The 26,029-nt window shown below is 44.2% G+C and overlaps 1 protein-coding gene across 1 annotated transcript in view; it reads left to right on the top strand.

Annotated features, from left to right (window-relative positions):
• The first annotated feature begins 2,255 nt into the window (after window positions 1-2,255).
• The window catches only part of B4GALT5 (beta-1,4-galactosyltransferase 5), a 73,116-nt gene continuing 49,342 nt past the window's right edge, over window positions 2,256-26,029 (top strand). Inside the window, exon 1 of the mRNA XM_043479096.1 lies at window positions 2,256-2,538. Coding sequence (XP_043335031.1) covers window positions 2,424-2,538 — 115 coding nt within the window. The 5' untranslated portion in view covers window positions 2,256-2,423. The remainder of the gene's footprint in view (window positions 2,539-26,029) is intronic.

The following is a 26,029-nucleotide window of genomic DNA, read 5'->3' as shown; positions in this document are numbered from 1 at the left end:
GTACAAATAAATTTGTTTTTAAATCTGGAAAAAGAACAGTCCAGGTGGAGAGTGTACAGTTGTTCCTTGTACTAGTCTTTGAACTTTTCTGTGTGTTTGTAAACATTCATTAAAGACAGAGTTGGGAGGGAGGCAGCATTGCATGGTCCAAATAAAAGAAGTGGCAGGTCAGATTATTCTAGTTAGTCTGAGATTTCTGGTCTAAGGCCTCACCTCTGTATCTCACTTACCCTGCAGTACATCCCTATAGGATGGGCACCACTGGGTTCATTTCACAGGTAGTGAATAGAGGCTCGGAGGGTGCAGTGACTTGCTCAAGGTCACAGCCAGTTGAGACCAAGTTAAGATTTGAATTCACGTCTGTCCAAGTCAAAATATTTGCTTTTCTTTTTTGTCGTTCAAGCCTCTTCTTTCTCATCCCATTTCCTGGGGGTGTTGCTCAGCTGAGAAGTAGTGTGCATGTATTACTCAAATTCTCACAACAATCTGATGTAGTCCTTACTGATAATATCCACCATTTTCCTGAGAGGCAGAGAGGTTAAGTAACTTGCCTAAGGTTGTGTTCAACTAAGAATGCAAGAGGCAGGAGTCAGTGAACCAGGACAGTCTGACTCTAGAGCCCTCATTTGAAGAGCCAAAGAAACACCGTGAAAAGTATAAACCACTTTAGGAATGAATACAAAGCAGGATAACTGTTGGTTTTCACAGAATCCCTGCAAAGTCCTTTCTTCCTCTGACTGCTCTGGCATTCCAAGGGGATACTTGGCTCCCCAGTTCAGCTGGCGGCCCACTGAGGCTGAGTCAGGTTCTACTGTGCCCACTGCCTCAGAGGTCTTCCTGCCTGAGGCTGATCGTAAAGCATTGCTTGGATATGGCTGCATGTTATCCTACACAGGAGGATACCAATTTGTCTTCAGGATAGGAATTAGGGCCCAGATGGAATGCTGAGGCACTTAAAATCTACAATCTACTGGTCAAGGGTACCTTGAGAGATGGATCATTTTAAAAAGATTTTATTTATTTATTCATTTATTTTTGGCTTCACTGGGTCTTGGTTGCTGCATGCGGGCTTTCTCTAGTTGGGGCGAGAGGGGCCACTCTCTAGTTGTGGTGAACGGGCTTCTTACTGCTTTGGCTTTAGGGCTTGTGCTCAGCAGTTGTCATGCATGGGCTTAGTTACCCCCACAGCATGTGGAACCTTCCGGAACCAGGGATCAAACCTATATGCCCTGCATTGGTAGGCGGATTCTTAACCACTGTCCCATCAGGGAAGTCTGAGCCTGGTCATTTTTAATTTAACCTCTTACTGCAAGGCTTGAGTGGATTGCTTCTCCATCCAGGGCCCCACTCTTCATTTGTACAATAGGAATAATAAGAGCACATATCTCAAGGTTGTTGGGGGTGATTTAATGAGGTAAGTAAAGGCCAGTGTCTCTCAAGGGCAAGTCTTCCCTTTGATGACTGTTATCATTAAGCTCCTTAGGAGTCTTTGGGATGTGGAATCTGCCCAGAGCTACAACCTGTCCTTGGATTTTATCCATGCTGGTCTTGAGTCAACCTGGGGTCAGATCAAGCTTTTTTAACCTCAGGGCTTTGGCAACTGCTGTTCACCCTTTGATGTGACTCCTTAGGGAGGGCTTCCCTGACTTTAGTCCTCCTCAAACATATTCTGTTTTATTGTGTTTCACATCACTTATCAGTACCTGACATTATGAATTGATCTTTCTTTTTTCCTCCCATTTGAGTGTTAGGTTCAAGAAGACAGAGATTTTGCCTGTTTTGTCCTATGTAGCATCCCGAGTGCCAAGACATGCTCACGCACCCGTCTGACTTGCAATAAACGGTGAACCGAATGTATGATTGAATGAAGGTGTGTACTGGGCCCCCTTGCCTACAATCCCCGCTCTCCTGTCGCAGTGGGTGACCAGCCGCGTCAGACACTGCAGACTGTCCCTGGGCTCCCAGGTCGGGGGCGTCCAACGGGCACTTCAGCGACGCTCCCCAAAAGCCAGGGCGGCGGCCGCTCCGGTGAGAGGGGTTGTCGCCATTTGGCGACGTTCCCCGCGGGCCGCCGCGGGGGGCCGCACGGCGGGGGGGAGCACGCGGTGAGCGCGCGCGCGGGTCTTTTGCGACGGTGCCCGGCGGCGCTGGCTCCGCCCCCGGCCCGCCCCCGCGGCCCGCCCCGCCCCGCCCCCGCCGCTGCGCTCTCCGCCGGGCCGCTCAGGCCCCCGCCCGCTTCATGTGGCCGGGCCCGCGGCGGCCGGCGGCTGGGAGGGCGCGGCGGCGGCGAGAGGCGGCCGGTGAGGCCGGGGAGGCGGAGGCCGAGGCCCGCGCGGCGGCGGCGGCGGCGGCCCGGGAGGCGGCAGACGGGGAGCGGCGTGAGCAGGCCCGGCCCGGCGCCCGAGCGGCGGCCTGGCTGCAGCATGCGCGTCCGCCGGGGGCTGCTGCGGCTGCCGCGCCGCTCTCTGCTCGCTGCGCTCTTCTTCTTCTCGCTGTCGTCCTCGCTGCTCTACTTCGTCTATGTGGCGCCGGGCATAGGTAGGAGGGGGGTCAGGAGCCCCGGGGTGGGGGGGTGCCGCTCTGATCTCCGTGGGGGGACTCCGGGAACCCCCCGACCCGCCCCGGGGGGACCCCGGCTTTCGGAGGACACCCGGCTGGGAGGCGACTCGGAGCCTGGCGCTTGGAAGACTACGGGGACTCCGGCCCGATCCTCGGGAGACCTCCGCCCCACGCCGGGCCCTCGGGGGACCAGGACCTTCCCGCCCTCTGTACCCCGGCGGGCTCCGGAGCCCCCACCCCCCGCCAGCCTCCCGCCCACCCCCTGCCCTCCTTCAGCCCCATCTCCCCGCGCTAACCCGACGGTGCCTTCGCGCGCGCACAGACCGACACACACACATACACACACACACACAAACACACACACACACCCTCGTCGTGCTGGGACGCCCCCTGTTCTGGCCCTGGCCTCTCCAGAACCCCCACTTCCCGCTGCTCGCCTCGAGAGCTCCCGCCCCGGGGTCTCCTCCAGCCCCGGTTCCCGGCATTCCGCGGACCCCGAACCCCCCCGCTCCCAGCCGGCCAGCCCCTCCCCGCGGAGCCCGGGTGCCGAGGTCTCCCGGCGTCCCACCTTCCCGGTTCCCATCCATCCTTCCCCTCTCCGCTCGCCGGCGACTCCACCGTTTCCTGCTCGCTCCCCCTCCCTGCCCTTTCTTCCCTCCACTTTTCCTCATTTCAGCCTCCTGGTCCTCCGCCCCAACGCACACGTCCTCCTCCGAGTGGCCAGATCCCTTTCCTCGCCGGGTGCCGTCTCCCCGCTCCCCCCCGGAGTTCCACCCCCCATTCAATCTGCTAGCCCCGGAGCGTCCCACGCCGCCACTCCATCCCCTCCCCCTGCCCCGCCTACCCCCAAGGGCACACCCTTGTCATTCCCCGCTCCCTTACCGCCTGCCTATCCTTTCCCCGGCCCTCACCACCCCTCTCTGGTCCTCTGCCAGTTTCTTCCCAGTTGAAGTCTTGGGGAAGGGGTGCTGTGTGGCCCCTTCCTTTCTTCCCTTCTTTCACTTCTGGCCTCTCCTGGCGTTAAGGGTAGAAGGGGACCTGTTCTGGGGCCGGGGCGGGGGTGGAGGGCGCTAGAGGAGGAGCTGTGACTAGGGCCTTGGGGAAATGGTGCAGGTGGGAAGGAGGAGCGTGGAGAAAAGATGGAATGGATACTGATTCTTCTCTCAAAGGCTTAGCCTTTAAAGGAAAGGCAGCTCTGGAGAAACTGAGCCCTGCCCAAGCAGAGGCTGTCTAAGACCACAGAGCAGACATCAGGGAGGAGAAGAAAGGTACTGGAAGGAAGTAAAAGCCTGAGGGTTAAGGTCAGGGAACTTGGAGGTCAGACTTGGATTCTGGTCCCTGCCCTGTATGACCTTGAGCAAGTTACTTAGCCTCAGTTTTTCTCCTCTGTAAAATGGGGGTGTGCATTAGGATGAAGAAAACCTCATAGGGATTTAAAGCTGGAAGCAGATAAATTCCCTTTGAAGGCACTTACCTTTGTACTTGATGCTTAGAGAGTTTTAAAAGAAAGAGCTACTGTATGTAGCTTTTGAGAAAGAAGGGAGTAGATGGAAGGTTAGGGTTAGGGTAAGATATGTATTTGCCTGACTTGGCACGACCGTGAGGCCATAAGAAAACCTCAGTTTAAGGTGAAAAATGACCAGAAGATGCTGTTGGGAGTGGGGCAGTTTTGCTCTAAAAAGTCTGGATTATTTGGATGTTAGTAAAGGGTTGATGGTTAAACTCTAGAGAAAAACCCTTTAGGATTGTAGTAATGATTAGTGCCTTTCTGTTGACCTATCAACGCTGAACTAGCCGAATAGAGAAATTTCCAGATACAGCAGGAGATTCTTTCCTGATTTTTTTTTTCTTTTTTTTAATTATTATTATTTTTTTTTTCCAGTGGGTTTTGTCATACATTGATATGAATCAGCCATGGATTTACATGTATTCCCAATCCCGATCCCCCCTCCCACCTCCCTCTCCACCCGATTCCTCTGGGTCTTCCCAGTGCACCAGGCCCGAGCACTTGTCTCATGCATCCCACCTGGGCTGGTGATCTGTTTCACTATAGATAATATACATGCTGTTCTTTCGAAACATCCCACCCTCACCTTCTCCCACAGAGTTCAAAAGTCTGTTCTGTATTTCTGTGTCTCTTTTTCTGTTTTGCATATAGGGTTATCGTTACCATCTTTCTAAATTCCATATATATGTGTTAGTATGCTGTAATGTTCTTATCTTTCTGGCTTACTTCACTCTGTATAATGGGCTCCAGCTTCATCCATCTCATTAGGACTGGTTCAAATGAATTCTTTTTAATGGCTGAGTAATATTCCATGGTGTATATGTACCACAGCTTCCTTATCCATTCATCTGCTGATGGGCATCTAGGTTGCTTCCATGTCCTGGCTATTATAAACAGTGCTGCGATGAACATTGGGGTGCACGTGTCTCTTTCAGATCTGGTTTCCTCAGTGTGTATGCCCAGAAGTGGGATTGCTGGGTCATATGGCAGTCTTTCCTGATTTTTTTTTTAAAGAGCATATTTCATTTGGTTAATATTGATGATTTGAACTACAAACTCGATCTCGACGATAGAACAGGTAATATCAGGTAGCTGTGAAAGTTAGTGTTTCAGAAGCATCTCCCTCCGGGAAGGAACTGTGGGTGGTCTGGTGAGGAGTTAGGAATTTGGTCAGAATAAGAAGAGGTGAGTAATTAGGGGAATTAATTGAGAAAAGAGTTCATTAGCATATTGGATATTAGACTCTAATAAAATTGAGTGTAAAATGATGGGTTTGAACCTAGAGGCAATCTTGGAGCCATAACCCCTTTTGTGAAAGGAACAGGTTTTTTCCTGGTGTGGGTGCATATATCAACTATGTCTAAATGGAAAAATATATCCCACTGGGTTGGTAATCACCCTGTTGATTAGAGAGATTAGAAGCAGGATTCTGAAACAAAATGGAACTTATCAACTTAATTAAAATTCTTCAGTGGTAGATTTTTAGGTCAGTGGAACCCCAGTGTAAAGCAGTGGGCTCTACCACACTTCAGTTGCTTCCTCACTGGTAACTGAAGGAGGTGGAAAGCACTGAAATAGTCACTAATGTCTCCTTAAGTGTAAGTCTTCTAAAGGGCAGATCAAGTTAGGATTCAAATTCTGTTAGTGGGAAAAGGGGAGTGGTGGGAAGGATGTGGAGTGGTTTTTGGGTTCTCGCATTGAGGAGTTTGGTGATTTTCTTTATCTTGGCTTTCCTGTTAACCAACTTAATTTTTTTTAAATAATCAGCTTTGGACAGAGGGTGGCAAATTTTTTCAAAAGGTTAAGGCAAACTAGAGAAAGAGCAGCTTTTATATGCCTTGGGCTGTGAAGGCCTTATTTGAGACAATTATTAAAATGAGCATAGAAAATAATATTAGATGATATTCATGTGAAACTTCCATTTTTTCAAGTCAAAACCAGTTGTATGTTGGCAGTTTGATATAGCTCAACCTAATACATTTTCAACTAATGAAGATTTTGTGTTCTGGCATAACGGGAAGTATCAGACTGGTATTTCCTTCCAGGTTTAATTTTTTCCAGTCCTGCTTTTGGTTTGCTTTGTAAACCCTGTGGCCACGTTGTGCTCAAGGGCTAAAGTGAAGTCCTTAATCCAAGAGTGTGTTAAAATACTCAGAAATAGGCAGACTTGAATTTGAGATGTGAGAAAAATCACGTTAGTTACAAATATTTTCAAGTTGCTCACATGTAATATATCCCAGCTACAGTTTCAGCATAACTGTTGTTGATATTTTTGAGATCTAACGCTGGCTCTCAATATCAGTGACCCATATAGTCTGAGAATGATGGGAAATTTTCCTGGGCTTGAGGGTCATTTCAAATGGGGGTCGTGTACCATTTGACTTAGAAAATTGGATGTGAGGAGGATCACTAAATAGGGCTATAATGTGTTTGTAACAAACACAGAGTGCTCTTAGCTACTGTGATATCCCCATGCTGATCCAGTTTAAGTAATTTAAAAATACGGCTTCATTGGCCGTTACGTTTTTGTTATTAAATCAAAAGTAGTGTTTTAACATCAGCAGCTTAAAAGTAGAAATGAAGAGGATGGGGCAGAAGTGTCAGGGAGATGGGAGTTTTGAAAAAGGAAGAGGAAAGGAATGTGGTTATGAAAGTGCGTGCCTCCCTCTTTGTAGCCCCCTGCCCTCTACAGCCAGAGTGGTTCCTGTTGATTTCATCACTTGTTTCACCTGCACTGTTGAAATATCCCTGTTCTTTCAGAATTCTGAAGGGAACTTCGGACTTACTCATGATCCTTTAACTTAGAAAAAATCCAAGAGCTCAGAGTACCTCTGTTCCAGTCTGACCAGGTCTTTTAGAAGATAAGCGAAGTGAACTATTTATGGATGTGCATTTGAAGGGCTGATTTTTAAACTCTTGTGAAGTTTATGGGGCTGTCACATGGGAAGGTTGTTACAGCAGTTACTCACTTTTGCAAATCATTTCAGTTACTGATTTTGAGACAGATGCCCACGCATTGTTAGAGCAGTAGTCTGTATACCGAGGACATATTATTGAAGTTCCACTGTTTAATTTTGCTTTTGATTATTGAGGGAAGGAAAGGAGGAGTGATTTTTCCCTTTGGGCCTGCTTAGTTCCAAGACAAGTTTGATGTATGGCTGGCTTTTGGAAGGCAGAAATCAGTCATTTCAGTCCCACCTGATTTGACCAGATGACCTTGAGCAAGTTTCCTTGATTCTCTGATCTTATCCTTGGCCACAAAACAAAGCTGTTTGAAAAACTAGAACTGCGTCTTAGCCAAACTGCTAGTGAAAAGTTTTTTGTATAGAAAGTTGATAATTCATGCACATTCTATACAAGATTTGGACCTAAGATTCTAGGTAAGATACATGTTTTATGTAATCAAATGCAACCTTTTCTAATAACCCCAGGAAAATTTCAGATCCCCTCCTAAGCATAGTATGAAAATTGTTGTTCCTCACATGAGAGTGGCCTCAAAATGCTTTGGTGCACTTCGTTCCTTAGCTTTTCTGGAGTGAAAATCGCTCTGTGGATGTGGGTTATTTAGAGAATTAAAAGGCACCACCCTGTTAAAGGACCTGCTTCTCCTCACTCCCCTGGCTCACTCAGCTATTTCCTTTGAGTATTACATTGTATCAGTCTTCTTAGAAGGAAAGCACATTTGGAGAGCAGATTGAGGTTATAAAACTGAGCAGCACATTTGACCAGGATTTTGGTGATGTTTTATGTCTTTCTGCAGAAGTTTGCCATGTTGAAACAAAGTCTTAGGTTTGAAGTTGCAATCTTTTGAACAGTGAAAATGTGCTGGTCCCAGATGGACTTGGGAGGCGAGTTCAGATAGTATCAGTTGCCATTCTGGGGCCTCAATACTCCAGCCAGTAGCTAATTCTGCTCCCACCCTGACATTTCCTTTAGTGAGCTTGACAGGCCCCTGGGAGCTGCGTATAATAAGGTATAAGATCGCCAGGAAGGAGGGTCTCCTTGTGTGGCCATGACTCTTTAGAGCCCTCCAAGACTGTGGAACTCCAAAGCTACAGAGACGAAAGTGCCGCTGACTTACTTGCTTTCTTAAGAATCTGCCTGCAATGCAGGAGATCTGGGTTTGATCCTTGGGTCGAGAAGATTCCCTTGGAGAAAGGGAATGGCTACCCACTCCAGTATTATTGCCTGGAGAATCCCATGGACAGAGAAGCCTGGCAGGATACAGTCTATGGGGTCACAAAAGAGTTGGACACGACTGAGCAACTTAACACTAACTGTAAAAGCTTTTATTTTTTTAAAGATTTTTCTGGTGTGGACCATTCTTAAAGTCTTTATTGAATTTGTTACAACCTTGCTTTTGTTCTGCCTTTTGGTTGTTTGGCCATGAGGCATGTGGGATCATCTTAGCTCCCTGACCAGCAGTCGAACCCGCACCCCCTGCTTTGGAAGGCAAAATCTTAATCACTGGACCACCACGGAAGTCCCAGCAGCTTTTTAGATCATGGAAGATGTGTTGTGCACACCCAGCTGCACAAAGCAAATAGAGCTTTAGCAAGCGGGAGGTAGGCTCTGTGATGCTGCAGAGGCCTGCCAGAGAACGAGAGAGAGAGCTAGTGGTTAACACTGGTCAAGATGAAGGTTCAGTTCAGTTCAGTCACTCAGTCGTGTCCAGCCCTTTGCGACCCCCGTGAAGGGCAGCACGCCAGGCCTCCCTGTCCATCACCAACTCCTGGAGTTGAAGGTTAAACAGAAGCAAACATATTGGGTGTTGACTTCAAAGAAGTTCAAGGAGATAACCTCAGAAGAGGAAGGCCTGTGTACACTATTAGTGAAAGGGCAGTTATTCTTTCAGTTCAGTTCAGTCACTCAGTCGTGTCCGACTGTTTGTAACCCCATGGACTGCAGCACACCAGGCCTCCCTGTCCATCACCAACTCCCAGAGTTTACTCACACTCATGTCCGTTGAGTCGGTGATGCCATCCAACCATCTCATCCTCTGTCGTCCCCTTCTCCTGCCTTCAATCATCCCTGCCATCAGGGTCTTTTCCAGTGAGTCAGTTCTTCGCATCAGGTGGCCAAAGTATTGGAGTTTCAGCTTCAACATCAGTCCTTCCAATGAATATTCAGGACTGATTTCCTTTAGGATGGGCTCTTTTGAGTTATTCTTTTGTTTCTAGATTTTTGACTATAAGCCCAGATTGAGTCATTACCTTGTCCAAAGTTGAGAATTATAAAATATCCCTGAGGCACATACCACGTGATTGAAAAGATAAGGTTCATAATGAGAAACACCTAGAGAAAAGTTGAAGATAGTACATAATCAATTGATGGCTTCCCTTGTAGCTCAGTCAGTGAAGAAACTGCCTGCAATGCAGAGAGCCAGGTTTGATTCCTGGGTTGGGAAGATCCCCTGGAGAAGGAAATGGAAACCTGCTCCAGTATTCTTGCCTGGAAAATCATGGAGAGAGTAGCCTGGCAGGCTACAGTCCATGGGGTTGCAAGAATCGGACATGACTTAGCGACTAAACCACCACAACCAGCTAATCAATTTCTAAATTTTGTGATACTAGCTGTTAATGAGGTGGAGGTTCAGATATAGGCATTCATTCATTTATTGAATTAGTAGTATTCTTTGATTGCTGCCCCTCTTGTCAGATACTCTTGGGTATTGGGCAGTCTAGAAATGAATAAGGCAGAACATTTCTGCCATCCTGGTGTTTTCATTCTAGTGGGAGGTTTTTCCCCTTTGTGGTGCTTTTATTCTGGTGGGGAGACAGCCAATATGCAAGATATTTTTGGATAGTGGTCAGAGTAACTGAGGTCTGTTTTAGACTTGAGTGGTTAGGGAAAGCTTCATTAAAGAAGTAATATTTGACTTGAAGGTAGAACTGGTCACTCTCAGGTCTGGAGATTAGGGTGGTGATGGGGGTGTCAAGCATATGTAAAGGCCCTGAGGCAAAAGACCTCGTGAAGGTTGACTGGATTTTTATAAATGATGGGAAGTGGTAGGAACTGAGCTTAGAAAGACGGTAGGGGTCAGGCCACATAGGACCCTGTAGGCCAAGGTAAGGACCATAGGATAAAGGTAAACTAGTGACTCAGACAGCAAAGAATCTGCCTCCGATGAAGGAGACCCGGGTTTGATCCCTGGGTTGGGAAGATCGCCTGGAGAAGGGCATGGTTACCCACTCAGTATTCTTGCCTGGAGAACTCCATGGACAGAGGAGCCTGGTGGGCTACAGCTCATGGGGGTCACAAAGAGTCAAACTCGACTAACACTGGAGTTAACTGTTAGAAATCAATCAGACCTGGATTTGAGTCAACTCTGACTGAGTGGGCAAACTGTTTTCAGTTTTCTCATCTGCCCAGTGGATGATACCATCTTCCTCAGGGTTGCTGTGAGAATTGAGTGCAATATGCATGGAAGGGGGCTTGGCACAGAGCTTGGCACAACACTTCATAGGCTCAGAATTGTTCCGTTTTGTCATAACCATAGATGTCCTATAACAATTGTGTAAATTGTTACAGCCATAGGAGGTGTCCTCTTGGCCTAATGCTAGTGCTAAACTCAGGGGAGGATCGGGCGCCAGTCCAACTTGACCAATAACCAGGTGGAAGCCTTTGTTTCAGTTTCCCCATCTATAAACTGAAGCAATGAACTCATGTACAGATTCCAGGGTCCCTCTCGGACCGGAAGTTCCATGGTTCTGAGCAAGTGTGAGTTGAACCTTTTAGGGGAAGGAATAATGGAGTTCTGTCAAGTAAAGATACCCCATTTATTAAATAAAAAATTCTGACCTCTCATTCACTTAGTTTCCCACCTTAGTGAAATACTGAGCGGTGGATTCTGTGAAGTGTCAGTGTGTAACCATCATGAGGACATCTGCCCTGAAAATAAGACCTAGGATGTCTGCACCAAAGTCTGTCTTTGAAATCATTGTGACAAAGAATGATCAAAGGAAAAAAACCCTAAAGAATTCTGTGGAAATATCTTTGGGATGTTACAGCTTTTTTTTTTTTTTTTAACCTTCTTTGTTTCTTTCCCCCCTTATTGTCCCCTGGGTAATCCTTTTAAGTTTTAATCTGCTAAATCAGTTTTTTTTCCCCTCTAGCTTCACACTTTTGCTTTTAAGCATGAAATGGAGCCCTGGATTCATTAGCTTCTGCTCCATCTTCAGTCCTCTAGGTAATTGGATGTTAAATGAAAAATGAATATTACATTTTGACCCAGTAATTCTTTTTAATATTGTGGCTTATATCGAAGGGCATTCATACCTCCTGCTGATCCCATGAATCCAGTGTTTTTCCCAAGCCTAGGAATCACACTGAATAATTTAAAGTGGTGTCTCTTCTCAGATTCCACCCCTTCCCGCCCCTTTTGTTAGTTTGAGTGAGTAATTATTAGACTATAAGTAGTGTTCGCCTCCTTCCCAGGTGACAGAGATACCCAGGTACTTTGCCATGACTAGAAGGAAAGCTGGTCATTGTTCTGAAGTGCCTTAGTTACCATCATCAATTATGAACAGTTCTCTGAGGCGATTAGTAGCATGATTATAATGATGAAAAATGTTGTGGAGTGTCACGTATAGGGAAGTGTAGATTATAGGAAAGTTCAGTGTCGTGTTTTAAAACTCAACCTAGAGATGTGCTAGTGAGCACAGCTGTTTATTATTTTTGTTAAAGAGCTGTAAAACATTCCATGGAGAAGGAATTTTTTTCACCCCCAAGTGGTCCTAAAAGTATGATTAATAGACACTTAAACTTTTTGCTTAATTTTCAGGTGTTGAACAACTGTATACTTGGAAAGATGGAAAAACTATTTTTTTTTTAACTCATGGAACTGTTAGTTGCCCAATTTTGAGGAGTTGTGCTTTTTAGACACTGAGCTTAAATTATGCTCGTGATTGTGATGTGTATCATTATTTTCTGATTGGTAGACTATTGGCTTTTAAAGGTCAGAAAATAGTATTTTCTTAAATGTTGTGTTGTGGTCTTGTTCGTGTAGTTTAAAAAAATAATCCTTTATTCTCTTGCAGAAAAATGAAAAAAATTGCCCATTTAAGAAAGTTAAACCAGGTGGGCCAGAGGTGACAGTAGACTGACCTCAGGATTCTTGATGTACTTACTGTAAATCTTTACATTTTAAATAAACCCATTTAATCATTTAACTTTTTTTTTTTTTTTTTAATCATTTAACTTTTAAAGAAAAACTCATTTTATCCATATCTTCATAATCTATGGAGTCGTGATAGGGAGGTTCTCTGGGTTGTAATGTTCTTGTTGTGCTTAGCACACTAGATGCACTTAAATATAAATTGAAATGAATGGAGAAACTATTGTGTGGTCAAACTAGCCTCTTTGTTGTTGGATTGCATTTAACCTGGGGAAAGAGTTGCTTCTTCAGTTAATCCTTATTTTGAGTTTTAACAGGAGTGAGGGGAGGGAGTCTGAGAAGACAGACCAATTTAAATTATTCAGTGGTTTTGTGATTTTTGAATTCACTTTGCCCGAAACAACCCTGTCCTTTTTTTCCCCCTTGCTATTTCTTTGTGGTAAAATATTTCTGACATGAAATTTGCCATGTATTTTGCTAATTTAGATGTGCAATTCAGTGGCATTAATTGCATTCACATTGTTAAGCAACCAGGACCACTGTTTCCAAAAGTTTCTGTTGCCCCAAACAGAAATTCGCTTCCCATTAAGCAATAACTCCTCATCCACTGGCCCACCCCGCAACTGCTGATCTGCTGTGAATGATTGCTCCAGGTACCTCGTGTGAGTGGAATCATATAATATTTGTCCCTTAGCGTCTTCCCTGTTCACTTGGCAGAATGTTTGCATGGTTCATCCCTAGCATAGCATGTGTCAGAACTGTATTCTTTTTATGGATGAAAAATATTCCTTCGTGTGTGAGCCCCATTTTGTTTTCTCATCTGTTGACAACACTTGAGTTGCTTCCACCTTTTGGCGGTTGTCAATAGCACTGCTGTAAATGTTGGCACACACGTATCTGTTTGAGTCCCTGCTTTCAATTCTTGGAGTACTTACCTGGGAGTGGAATGGTTGGGTCATACGGTAATCCTAGGGCTTCCCAGGCGGCTCAGTGGTAAAGAATCTGCCTGCCAAGCAGAAGATGTGGGTTCGATCCCTGGTTCAGGAAGATCCCCTGGAGTTAGAAATGGCAACTCACTCCGGTGAACTCACTCCCGGGAAAATTCCATGGCCAGAGGAGCCTGGCGGGTTACCTTCCATGGTCACAAAAGAGTTGACTGAACTAGCGACTGAACTAGTTCTGAACTAGTTGACTGTTCACAAAAGAGTTGACTTAACTAGCGACTGAACTAATTCTGAACTAGTTGACTGTTCACAAAAGAGTTGACTGAACTAGCGACTGAACTAGTTCTGAACTAGTTGACTGTTCACTAGCGACTGAACAGTAACAGTGCAGCAACAGCGATGCTTTGAGGGACTGCCAGACTTTCCTCAGCGCCCGCACCGTTTTGTATTCCCACCAGCAATATGTGAGGGTTCCAGTTTCTCCAGTCTTGCAGCCAACACTTATTTTCTGAGTGTGTATTTTTCTGTGTAGGGCATCCCCATAGGTGTGAAATGGTAGCTCATTGTAGTTCTGGTTTGCATTTCCTTAGTGAGTAATGAGGTTGAGCATCTTCGCATGTGTTTATTGGCTATTTGTATATCTTGTTTAGTGAAAGGTCTGTTCAGGTTCCTTTGCCCTTTTTGTTTATTTCTTTTTTTCTCTTTTACCCTTCTTGAATTGGATTGTCTATTGGTAAGAGCTCTTTACATTTTAAAAATATTAAACCATTACAGATACATGATTTGCAAGTATTTTCTCCCATCCTGTGTGTTGTCTTTGCACTCTATTGGTAGGTGTCATTTGACACGCAAAAGCTTTTAACTTGAATGAGATTCAGTTTATTTATATTTTTCCTTTTTACTTTAACAAATATACTACTTGGTAAGTTTTATGACTTAACTTTTGCTCGCTACATTGTACCCATTTCTTTTTTATTTTTTCGCCCGAGAAAGGTTTCCATAGGCAGCCTGTCAGTAACTTATGGAAACCTTTCACAAGCAATTGAGCTGATTTTTGAGAAAGCAGGAGGCAAGGTTTTTTGGTTTATCTTTCTTTTATTTTTTTTTACCCTCTCGTTTAAGTTTGATCTTCGTTTCTTGATTTCTGATTCTTGGCCTTTAAAATGATTACTGTCTTTGCCAAAGTTGACACGCTCTACAGATTCCATTTGATGTTTCAAGTACTTGAAGAGTCCTTTGACTCTTCTGATAAAGGGGGGGAAATCTAAATCTTACTGATATTTGTTGATTATTTTGCTCAGTAGGAGTGAAATGTCACTTGCATTTAAGTCTTTTCTGTTTCTAATTGCAGTTCTCTGAAAATCCATGTAAGACAGGGCCAGATGTTAGAACACCAAATTTTTGATGTTGGGGACAGTACAGTTTAGTGATTTAGAAGAGAAATTTAGAAAGTATTACAGGTTGATAAGCATAGTCCATGAAACACTGGGCTCACTCTTTCTTCCATACAGAAATGAAAGCGTATGTTGATTTTGATGGTGAAAAGTAAATATCACTTGGCCTTTTCTTGGCCTCGGATCTGGATTAACCAGCACTTTTCATGTTTTGCTGCTTAATATGTGGTGATACTTAGAGCGTTGACCTGGATGCATGGCTTTGAGTTTGATGTTAAGTATGACTTTTTTTTCCTTCCGATTGCTTGAATACCAGTAATTCTTTATTCAGGAGAGCACTGTTTCCCCTGTCCCCAGCGAGCACAGGATGGCAGGCGGTGATGAGGAATGGCCTGCCAGGATGGTGGCCTGGCTGACTAGGAGGTGTGTGATAGGAACACGTGATTTCTTTCTTTCCGGTTTCCTTTATAATATTATCAGAAAATGAAGAGAATGTTAAAGAATGAGGAAATAGGAGAGTCGAACATGTAAAACCTGCTGGACTTCTGCAACGGTGCCATAGTAAAATCTGGCACTTTAATGTTTTTTTTTTTCCTTTTTCCTGGTATCAGCTGAGTTTCAAATGTACTTATCCAAATGTGGGTGATAATGATAGTGACTTAAAACAGGTGGGTCCTTGGGAAATTTTTGTGTTTCGGAGCCTGTAACGAAAGAAAAAATGTACAAACTTGACTTTGCATTTGTCTGATTTGGCAGTTCTCTTAAAGCTAACTTAATCTCTGTGTTAACCCCTTCCAGTGTGCTAGGTCTGGGGATACAGTGATGAATAATCTGAATACCCTAGCTCTGTTACTTTTAAGTCTTCAACAAGTGAGTATGGCTTCATTTTAGTAAAAGCTTCTCAGAATTTTGAGTGATTTTTATATTCCCAGAGGGTATGTTTAATTGAGGGTCATTTGATGTTAACATTCCTTCATTGCCAAGAATAATAGTGGATATATTTTAATTGTAGATATTTAAGGCAGCAAAATTTTTAAAGAAATTCATGAAGACATTGCATTTCTTAACAGCACCCTCCCCTGCCCAGCCCCAGCCCGGGGCCCATTGGTTGTACCTGTTTTTGGTGGTGTTTATATTTGTTATTCTTTAGTCACTAAGTCACGTCAGGCTCTTTTGTGACTCCATGGACTGTAGCCCGCCAGGCTCCTCTGTTCATGAGATTTCCCAGGCAAGAAATCTGGAGTGGGTTGCCATTTCTTAACTCCAGGGGATCTTCCCAACCCGGGGATCGAGACCGCATCTCCTGCATTGCAGGTGGATTCTTTCCCCCTGAGCCCCCCGGGGGTGTTTATATTTAAACATGGAATGTTTCCGATGTTTATCTCCTGAACAGAGTCATGGCGATGGTGGTGAGCAGTGACCTGAAGCTTCTTAATAACCTAGATGCTCTCGACCGACAGAGGGAGGATGTGTTTGTATGCTGGGGCCTCTTCCTTTCCACCTGGAAGTATCGGTTTTAGAATAGAGGTCTGGTAGTTCTCAGTGCGATAGAGAGAAAGTGCTCAGAGAGCATTTGTCAGGTGAGGGTCAGTCTGTCTTCTACCCCTTAGTGGCTTTCATGGCTTTTAGGATAAAGTTCAGTCTCCTTATGGTAGCTTAGGAAAATTTTTGTGGTCTGGCCTTTACCTTCCTCTTCAGTTTCATTTACGCCTCTTCTCTCCCTCTAGCCCCGTGGACTTCCTGCCTGGTTTCTAGCATAGACTATAGACTTTCCTTAAGCTTTTCTCAGGCTGACTCAAATACTCCTGCTTGTCCCTGGACCTGTATGTGTCAATGCATGGGCCTCATCTGTCTTGCTGACTGTTGTATCCCTGCCTAGAACGTTGGTTTGGCACACCGTCCTGTTAGTCGCTCAGTCATGTCCGATCCTTTGTGACCCCAGGAACTGTAACCGGTCAGGCTCCTCTGTCCATGGAGTTCTCCAGGCAAGAATACTGGAGTGGGTTGCTATACCCTCCTCCAGGGGATCTTCCCGACCCAGGAATTGAACCTGGGTCTCTTACATTGCAGGCAGATTCCTTACCGTCTGAGCCATCAGGGAAGTAGGTTCTCAATAAATATTTATTTGTTAAATCGGTCAAGTAAGGTGGAGGTGGACAGATCTGAGGTCCTGAAAAGTACAATTAGCCCATTCTCTGCTCATTTGGGTATGTTGTGCTATTAAGACTTCAAGGTGAAGAATTAAAAAGGATCAAATGAAAACACAATGGATTTGTAAAGATATTAATTGTAATAGAAAGTATGATTCCTAGCGCAGTTGCAGATTAATTATGCCCAGTTCAGTCAGATGTTTGGTTTTGAGCTGGGGGTGGGGGTGTGGGTGGGTGCTGGTTTGTGGGCAGAGGACAAGTAGGGATTCTAAAGTTTTATGCATTTAAGATTCAACATGGATTTTAACCCTTTGAGGTGCTTTGTATCTGACATAGTATGTGTAGGATAATGCTTCGAACTTGCAAATCACAAATGAATGTATTAATGGTTTGTCTTGTTCCTTAACTTGAAATCCAGATGAAGAAATGATAAACAGGGAATTCCCTGGCAGTTCAGTGGTAAAGACTCAGCACCTTAACTGCTGTGGTCCTGGGTTCAGTCACTGGTTGGGGAAACCAAGATCCTGCAAATCACATGTCTTGGCCAAAAAAATAAAGATAAAATAAAAATCGATAAACAGGAAAACACTCAGTCCTGATTTAGGAAGAAGTAGATACAATAATTCTTGTATATTGCTAGGAGCATTGTTTCTCATTTTGAATTAGAAAAATATTTAGGTTAATGGTTTTGGTGTTTTCAAATTTGTGATCAAAGCTATACTTTTTGTCTTGAGTATGCTCATCAGTATTTAATTTGAGAGGTAGTTTTTGCCTAGGCAATGAGAAATTGTTTTACATTTTACTTCTTCCGAGGAGCGATAAGGAAGAAACACTTTCTGAAATTGGAAGTCCATATGGTTGGTATGAAAAGTAAGTCTGTTATTCCTAAGCAGCTAGTCTTGCTATTGGGTGGAAGGTGGAGATAACCTTGCCTCTGTTGCTAAGGTTATTTTTGAGCTGACTTGTGTTAGGCTGGCACCCATCATTTGCTTTGTCTGCAAGGGACAACTGGAATCCCAGAGAGAGAGAGAGTGTGTGAATGTGAGTGGGAGGAAGTGAAACATTTGGTTTTGGTATTGGCTTGATTTTTCTGTTTCGTTGTTGACTTGGCATGCCTGGCTTTTTCATTCTGCTTTTAAGTATCCAGAAATCTTCAGGTCTGTGTGAATTAGAAGATTTGGATTTAATTGAATTTCATTTGGCACTGTGGGAAATTAACTTTAGGTAAGAGTTACTTTTTGGGCTGGCTTAATGACAAAGATAATTTTTTCTCTTAATTGTTTTATTTCATTATACAAAAGTTCAAACAAATGTACAAAAGTAGAGTGCATAGTATAATGGACTCCCATGAACAAAGGTGATTTTTTGACGTGACCTTCATATTTGTGAAAAATGTAAATGTGAAACGGCCCCTTCCCCCAACAAGACAAGAGTCTAAGCTTAGACTAATTAATAACCTGTACTTTTAAAACCTTTGGATAATTGAGTTTCATTTCTGTTCAGCTGTCTTGCTGATCCAGTTACCTAAATGAGTGTTTCTTGATATATAGAAAGGGAAGACCAGAAGTATATAAATACAGGCTCATTGAGAGGATTAAAGGAGAGAGTGTTTGTCAGAGTTTGCGTGGCTCGGTACCAGGTAGATGCTGAACAGGTAACAGCCCCCTTGCCCTTGCTCAGCTGGAGGAGCGGGGAAGGGACACTGGGTGAACTGGGACCCAGTAGAGAGTCGATGACAGCGCAGCTTCCAGAGGATTTGTTTTTTCTATCATCCCTTCCTTCTTTCGAACCCTGGGTGTTTAGAGCTGGAAGGACAGAGGTCAGATGCTTGCCAAGGGTAGACCTTTCTCTGCTCTGGTGGTACCGCGAAGGCAGTCCTGAGCTTGAGAAGCAGGTGCTGTGGTTGAGGACGCCGAAGTCTCCGAGGTGCCCGGGGAGCAGACGACTGCTGCTCGCGTGTGTACCACCTGTGTTCTTTTGGTTCTCTTGGCCTGTTTTTCTGAGAATGTATTGCTGGGGTTTGCAGCAGCTCTTTATGAGTTTGGGTAAACTCCAGGAGTCGGTGATGGACAGGGAGGCCTGGCGTGCCGCATTTCATGGGGTCGCAAAGAGTCAGACACGACTGAGCGACTGAACTAAACTTCACCAAAGCCAGGTGCCAACCTTGCAAAGGAAAGAATGGCAAAAATACCACTTTTAGGACCTGTGTTGGCACAGATTTTGTGATTTGTGTTTAGTAACATTCCCCAGTAACCACACACGAACACCACCACTGATTTAATTGTATTATTAGTTATATTAATTTACTAGTCCTATCATTAAAAAAGTAAAACAGTCAGCATGGGTGAAGCCATAGTTTTGGGTTGTATTGTTTGTGTGAAAAACTGACTCTCTTCATTGTGAATTTTGAACAAACTCACCAGTAGATTATTTTAGTAAGCTTGTGTCATCGGAAGCATTCCAGAATGAATCATGTTTTTTAGGATCTAACAAATGTTACCACCCTTGTTCTGTTGAGCAATGTTTTTAAACTATTTAATCAACTTTAAGGATGATAAAGGAGTTTACCGTAATTTATTCATCATTATCTTTTCATCCCAAGTGTTTTCATTTCATTGTTTCCTTCTCTTTATATACACAAACAGATATTTAAAAATTTTATACCTTAGGAGTTGCTAGGCCGAGAGAATTGACATTATAGGGTGGCGGCAGTTTAGTGAGTGCTCCGAGTGTTTGTGTTGGAATAATCTTGTACCATCTCTTTGCTGTAATATCTTTTCCTGGTTAGTTCTGTTTCTCTCATTTTAACTAAACATAGCATCTTTATATAAGATTATTTCTGGCAGATGACTCTTGAAAGCTCTGAAGAAAACATGTGGAAAGCTTGATGGGAAGTTCTGGACCTTGTGACGTCACATCAGTTTAGTCTCACTCCTAAACACTATTAATAAAGTTAAAATAGAAGGACCTCAGATTTCACTAAATGTTATAATGTGGCTAATTTAATGGGAGATATTTGATATAGCTCCTCCTTTGATTGGGTTCTACAAGACAGAAATAAAATCTTTCTTAAAAACCTATTAACGGGCTTCCCTGGCGGTTCATTGGCTCAGACTCTGCACTCTTAATTAATGAAGGGGGCCTAGGTTCCATCCGTGGTCGGGGAACTAGATCCCACATGCTGCAGCTGAGACCCAGTGCTGCCAAATAAAAACATAAGTAAAATATATAGAGAAGAACCCTACTTGCACTTGGTTATTTTTCTCCAGTCTGATGTTTTTTTCTCCAGTTTGTCGAGAGCAACCAAACTTACTTTCTCCATGCTCTTTTTTCCCTATTCCTGTATGTACCGAAGGGGGACACCAATGATGTCATGCAATTTATTCTTTTTGGTAAAGATGATTATATCAAATGCAGTTAGTTCTGTTATACCATGACTTAAATGTCCCTAAAAATCTCTATGCTCTACAAAACTATTGAATAAAAACCATAGAGCTTATGGGCAAGATGGGGTTAGGCACATAACACTTAAAAACTAAATTAGTGTCGGATTAACAAAAACATAAGGAACCTAATGAAACCAGCACAGTTTGACACATGTTAAATGGTTAAGAAACACCAAAAAATAGGGCACTTTGTTTTGAAAAAGACCTGAAATTTGCCGGTGGAAGTGGGCAATCCGAAGAATTGCAACTCCAGAGTTACTGTGAAGTGTGCTGAAAGAGTACTGGGTGTTGTAACATCCAGTGTGTATGGGATGACACACATCTCGCTCAGGATGAACTGAGGCCGCTGGCAGATGTTAGACATCAGTGTGTGTCCGTTCAGTCATTTGTAGTTTTCTGGGTGTCGCTCATGGACAGACTTGAACATAAGCAACACAAAATTCCAGTTATCCTCAGGTTGTTCCCAGATACGTCACTTGTGTTGAAACAAATGTGTACTTTGAAAATAAGTCTGATAGCGGAATTGCCTGTAAGACAAAATAACGATGTAATGTGAATAAATACGTGAAATAACAAAAGATTTTTTATTTCTTCTTGAAGTGTGGTTGATTTGCAGTGTGGTGCCGGTCTCTTTTGCACAGCAGAGTGACTCAGTTAAGCCCATACAGACATTCTTTTAAAAAAACGGTTTTAAAAATGCTTTGAAATCTCAAGCTTCCAAAAGAGTTGCATGTGTAGTGTAGTGACTTTTTCTTGAACCATCTGGTGACATTATGCCCCCTCACTACCAAATATCAGAATGCGTTTTTCAACAAAGAAGGATATTCCAGCCAAGGACAGTCCACCCATTAACGTTAACGTTGATACTCTACCTCTGTGGCCGTCTAATCTCTGATGTTGCCCCAGTGATGTCCCTTATGTCAAAAGGATACAGTTCAGAATCGCCCACTGTGTTCCATGTAATGTTTCTTTAGTCTCCTTCAGGAAAATCTGGAAGAGTTCTTCAGTTTCTCCTTGAATTTCATGACCTTGACGCGTCTGAGGATGACAAGCCAGCTCTTTTGTAGCCTGTCCCTTACTTTGTCTGATGTTTCCTTGTGGTTAGATCCAGGTTCTGCATCTTTGGCGCTAAAATCGCAGAAGTGGTGTTAACCTCCTCGTGATGCGTGTCAGAGGACACGAGACTCTGATTTGCCCCATCGCCAAGGATGTTTGGTCTGATCCCTTGACTAAGGAGGTATCCGAAGAGGGTTTCCACCATAAAGTGACTCTCTTTCCTTCTGTATTCAGTATGTATTTTGTGGGAAGGTCCTTAATAAATTTAAAGGAAAAGAAAGAAGAAAAAAACATATATAAGTATCTTGTTCTTCATCAGACTTCTCCATGTATTTATTTATTTATATAAAGCCGTACTTTTTTAATGAAAAAAATTGTTATCAGCATGGGTATGTGATTTTAATCTGCTTACTCTTATTATTTGTATTCATGCTCGCTTGTCCTGATCGGGCCATGGGGACTCCGTTGCCCCAGGTGCCCACTTCCTTACTTTCTGGAATAACAAGTTGTTCTAGGCACACTTTGTGTTTTCTTTATCCCAGACCTGGAATCAGCTATTTATCTAAAACATGATTCTTTATAATGCAGAATGGGTTCTTAGAAGCCAAGATCCTGGTTCTGGATGCACTCATTGCTGTTAGTGTTGTGACTTCTATGTTTTCTTATCAGTGTATAGAGCTCTGGAAAATATGTAGGTATACACACACTGTTACACACCCACTCACTACATCTGTATTTATTTCTCCGTGTGTGTGTATAAAATGGTGAGTTCACAGCAGTATCCACAATTTAAACCTAACATCTCAGGGTCCATTTTAGTTTTTTTTTTTCTTTCCGTATTTGTAACTCCTTTCTCTAACAGTGAGAGTCCTAACTCCCGTTTTCCTTGCTGTTGTTAATGTTTACTTATTTGATTAATCCCCTGTATGTAACCGTATATTCCTCTGTGTCCAGTCCCTGTTGGGACACATTTCTCACCCTGAACATAGGTCGGCTCTCTCTCTTGGCTGGGCTGTCTTCCCTCATCATCCCACTTGGGTTCTCTCTATACGCCTGCCCCAGGCTACTCGCTCCACCCCTGCTTGGGTTCTGGAGCCCCACCCTGGCATCCCCTCTCTGATGCTTTCCTCACCCTTCCCGGCTCTGACAGTCCAGGCAGGGCAGTGCCTTCATCCTGCTGGGCTCAGACATGCCTCTGTGTCTCCCCTGTCTGTCCCTGATGCAGGCGTCTGCCTAGCTGGGTGGTGTGGTGGTGGTACTCAGCCGTGTCCGACTCTTTGTGACCCCATGGACTGCAGCCCGCCAGGCTCCTTTGTCCATGGGATTTCCCAGGCAGGAATACTGGAGTGCGATGCCATTTCCTTCTCCAGGGGTCTTCCCGACCCAGGGATCGAAACCTGCATCTCCTGCATTGGCAGGCAGATTCTTTACCACTGTGCCACCTGGGAAGTCCCACTTAGCTTGGCCCCACCTAATGGCTTCCTTTAGGACTGAATTTTTTTTTTTTTTTTTATGGGATATACAAAAGTTTATTGAGAGCTCCCACGACAGAAAACGCACTAGTTCTGATAGCTGTGGACATTGGAGGCAAGAACACACAGGAGTTCAAGATTAGAATCTGATTAGAACCAGATTAGAATCTGAGCTGCCCCCACAGCAGGTCCAGAGATCAGCGCAGTGTTGGAGGGCATCCTAGGGAGGTGAGGTGGACTGTGACTCCCAGCGAGGGAAAGGACTCTGACAGAAGTGACTCAAGAAAAACATTTATTATTCTTTTTTTTTGACTTGTTCTGTAGATTCTTTTGGATTTTTTTTTCCTCCCCCCACCAACCCCTTCCCGTTGTAGTCGATTTTATTGGCTCTGTGAAATCTAATTAAGCTTTTGAGCTTTTTTGTTTCCACAGACACATTTTTTATTGTTATAAACCTCTGCCTCTATGTTGGGTGTTTGCAGTTCTCTGGAGTTTTCCTTTATTTTTTTCTTTTCTCTTTTTTTAATTTTAATTTTTTAAACCTATTATTAATTTTTCTACATTTATTCCTTAGTTTGCTTTTCCTACTGCCCTTTTGCCCTTGCAGTTAATCTTTGATGTATATAAATCTTCTTTATCTACCTCTACTTAACTTGGCATATCTAGTCTTTCTTTCTTTCCTTTCCTAGGACTGAATTTTTTATTTTTAATTTTATTTTTTAGAAAGAAAGGGAAAGGGGATGGCACTGTATAAAACTTCTTGATAAGTAAATTCACACCTTTTGGGAAAAAATTATTTGCCTTGACCATATCACCTGAGTTTTGCATACTGAAAATAGTGTCACCATACCTGTCTGAAATTCTTTTTAGACTATTTTCCGTGTCTCTTGACGCACAAGCTACTCTTGATTTCTTTGTATAGACTCCACACATGTAGCTAACCAGAGGTTGACGAAGTGACATTTAGCCCATGTGATTGTGATGACTCTTCTTTCCCTCTCGAGTGTTTCTTCTGACTGAGGGGCTGGGGTGTTGGAGAAACCCTATTTTGCAGAAGTGACTGTCTCGGCCAGTAGTTTGTGTTTCTGGCTCCCCTTCTTCCAGCTCAGCGGTCCGTCTTGCTCTGTCTCCCAGCCACAGTGGCAGCAGGTGCCGCTTCCATTTGCTGAGCCTTTCTAGAAGAGTTTTGCATTTATTATCCTCTTTATTAGCACTCTAGCTCCGTGAGACATAGATGTTTTAGAGATGAGGAGACCAAGGCTTGGAGAGGTTAAATAATCTGTTCAGGGTCATAGAACTTGTTTTGAGGCCAAGCCTACTTTTTCGATGCTCTTGGATAATCCTACGCTGCCAGTGGACTTGGATTTGAGCAAACTCCGCTCCGGGAGGTGGTGGAGGACAGAGGAGCCTAGCGTGCTGCCGTCCATGGGGTCCCACAGGCAGACAGCAGCAGTGATGCTGCCCCTAGAGGAGGAAGATAAATTCGATTATACTGAGTTTTTCAGTCATCGTTTTTCATTCCTTTTGATTTAGGAGGAGGAAGTATAAACTCTTTACAGTTGGAAGAAGAGAAATAGATGTCATTAGCCGTGTGGAAATACTGACACTTAAATGACTGTATTACTGGAATAGGCCCACAGAAGTGGTAGGTGTGAAGCCTAGATAAACCATCTTTTTTTTTTTTCTGATCTGGGCACAATTCATCTCTTTGTACTTAGAAAGGGTACTTTGAAGTAGGAGGATCAAAACTTTTTGAACTTCTCTTTGGAAACTAATGTGAAAATTAAGGTCTTCAAAGTACTTAAGCTGTCTGTTGCTTTTTAAAGAAGAGCAGCTTAAGACTTCTTTCTTAGCCCGTCTCGGTGCTGGCGTTTCTTGGCAAATGGAATGATGTGGCTAATTGTCAGGTTGAAAGTAGGTTTCCGTCCTGTGGTTTTGAGTTATTTTCCAGGTACAGAGATTATTCTGTGCCTTTGTCCCCATTACGCTAGCTCTCCCTTGTGACTGGTGCTAAGTATGAGGAACACGGCAGGAATTGGGGAACTTCCCCCAGTGCTTCCCTGGTGGCTGAGACGGTGAAGAATCCGCCTGCCACGTGGGAGGCCTGGGTTCGTTCGATCCCTGTATGGGGAAGATCCCCTGGAGGAGGTCATGGCCACCTACTGCGTTGTTCTCGCCTGGAGAATCCCCTGGCGGGCTGCAGTCCATGGGGTTGCAAAGAGTCGGACACCCCAGGCTACTCCTCCTGCTCAGAGTTTTCCTTCCGCAAAGCTGCAGGCCTGCCCGGGGGTCAGACCGGCAGCGTAACCTCGTATCTAACGGCAGCACAAACACAGTCAAGTCAGCGAGGCTTTTGGAAAACGGTGAGGAAAGAAGCTTGTTTCTTGATCATGTGTAACCATGAGACTAGTAAGGGTGTTTATACATAGAATTCCTGGAGCACTGGCAATCAGAGGTACAGAATTCTTTCTCTCCTCTCTCTCTCCCCCTTTCGCTCCACGTTTCCTCCTTCCCGCCTCCCTCTCTCTCTCCATCAGCCAGTCAGTCATCTTTCTCACAGGCCTTTAGAAACAGGAGTTACACTGTCCCGACTGCCGCTGTGCTGTGTTTAGGAGGAGGAGAATTTGCCTGCTCCCGGGGGACGTAAACCTGCTCTGAGCTCTGGAGTCACACACCTTCTAAGCTCTTGGCCCACCTCTGCAGCCTGCTGGTTTTGTGACTTCAGGCAAGTTTATTGAACCGTTCTGCACCTCCTTCAGTTTCCTCGCGGGATAATGTCAGTTTCCTACCTCACAGTGAAGCGCTTAGCAAGGTCCTTGGCGATGGTGAACATGCCCAGTAATGGGAGATTGTGATCTTGGATGTGTTTTCCGGACTAAGTCACATACACAGGGTCACCACATGAAAGAGTGGGAGAGGACATTCAAGGTTACTGCAGCCTCTGTGTTGGACCGGTGGGGGAATGGAGTCTGAGTTCCAGGGTTTACTCAGTCTCCCTGCGATACCAAGACTAGAGCTGATTCTCAGTCTCGTAATTCCAGGGACTTTTCATCAGTTTTATCAGGGAGTCTCATAAAGATGTCATTGAATGATGGTGCTATGATGATACCAGACTTTTTTTTTTCCTTTTTCTTTTTTTGGTGGGGGATGAGGCAGAGAGAGGTTTGTGTATAAATAGAAAAGGCACACTCAACATACCTATTGTTTTTATAATGCAGACTACAGTGAATAAGTTGAAAAAAAAAAACAAAAAACTTGGCAGGTGGGACTGCACCAAAGATAGCATGTTTGCAGGGGAACATAGGTTTAAAACAGTTGAATCCCTGTTGCCCTTACAGACGTGGGGTAAGTAGGATGTCATATTGGTTTGCTGCTGGGAGAACCT

The sequence above is a fragment of the Cervus canadensis genome, chromosome 10 (genome assembly GCF_019320065.1).
Source record: "Cervus canadensis isolate Bull #8, Minnesota chromosome 10, ASM1932006v1, whole genome shotgun sequence".
Classification (NCBI taxonomy): domain Eukaryota; kingdom Metazoa; phylum Chordata; class Mammalia; order Artiodactyla; family Cervidae; genus Cervus; species Cervus canadensis.
The sequence above is the reverse complement of the archived record's forward strand: the minus strand, read 5'-3'. Positions and strand labels throughout refer to the sequence as shown.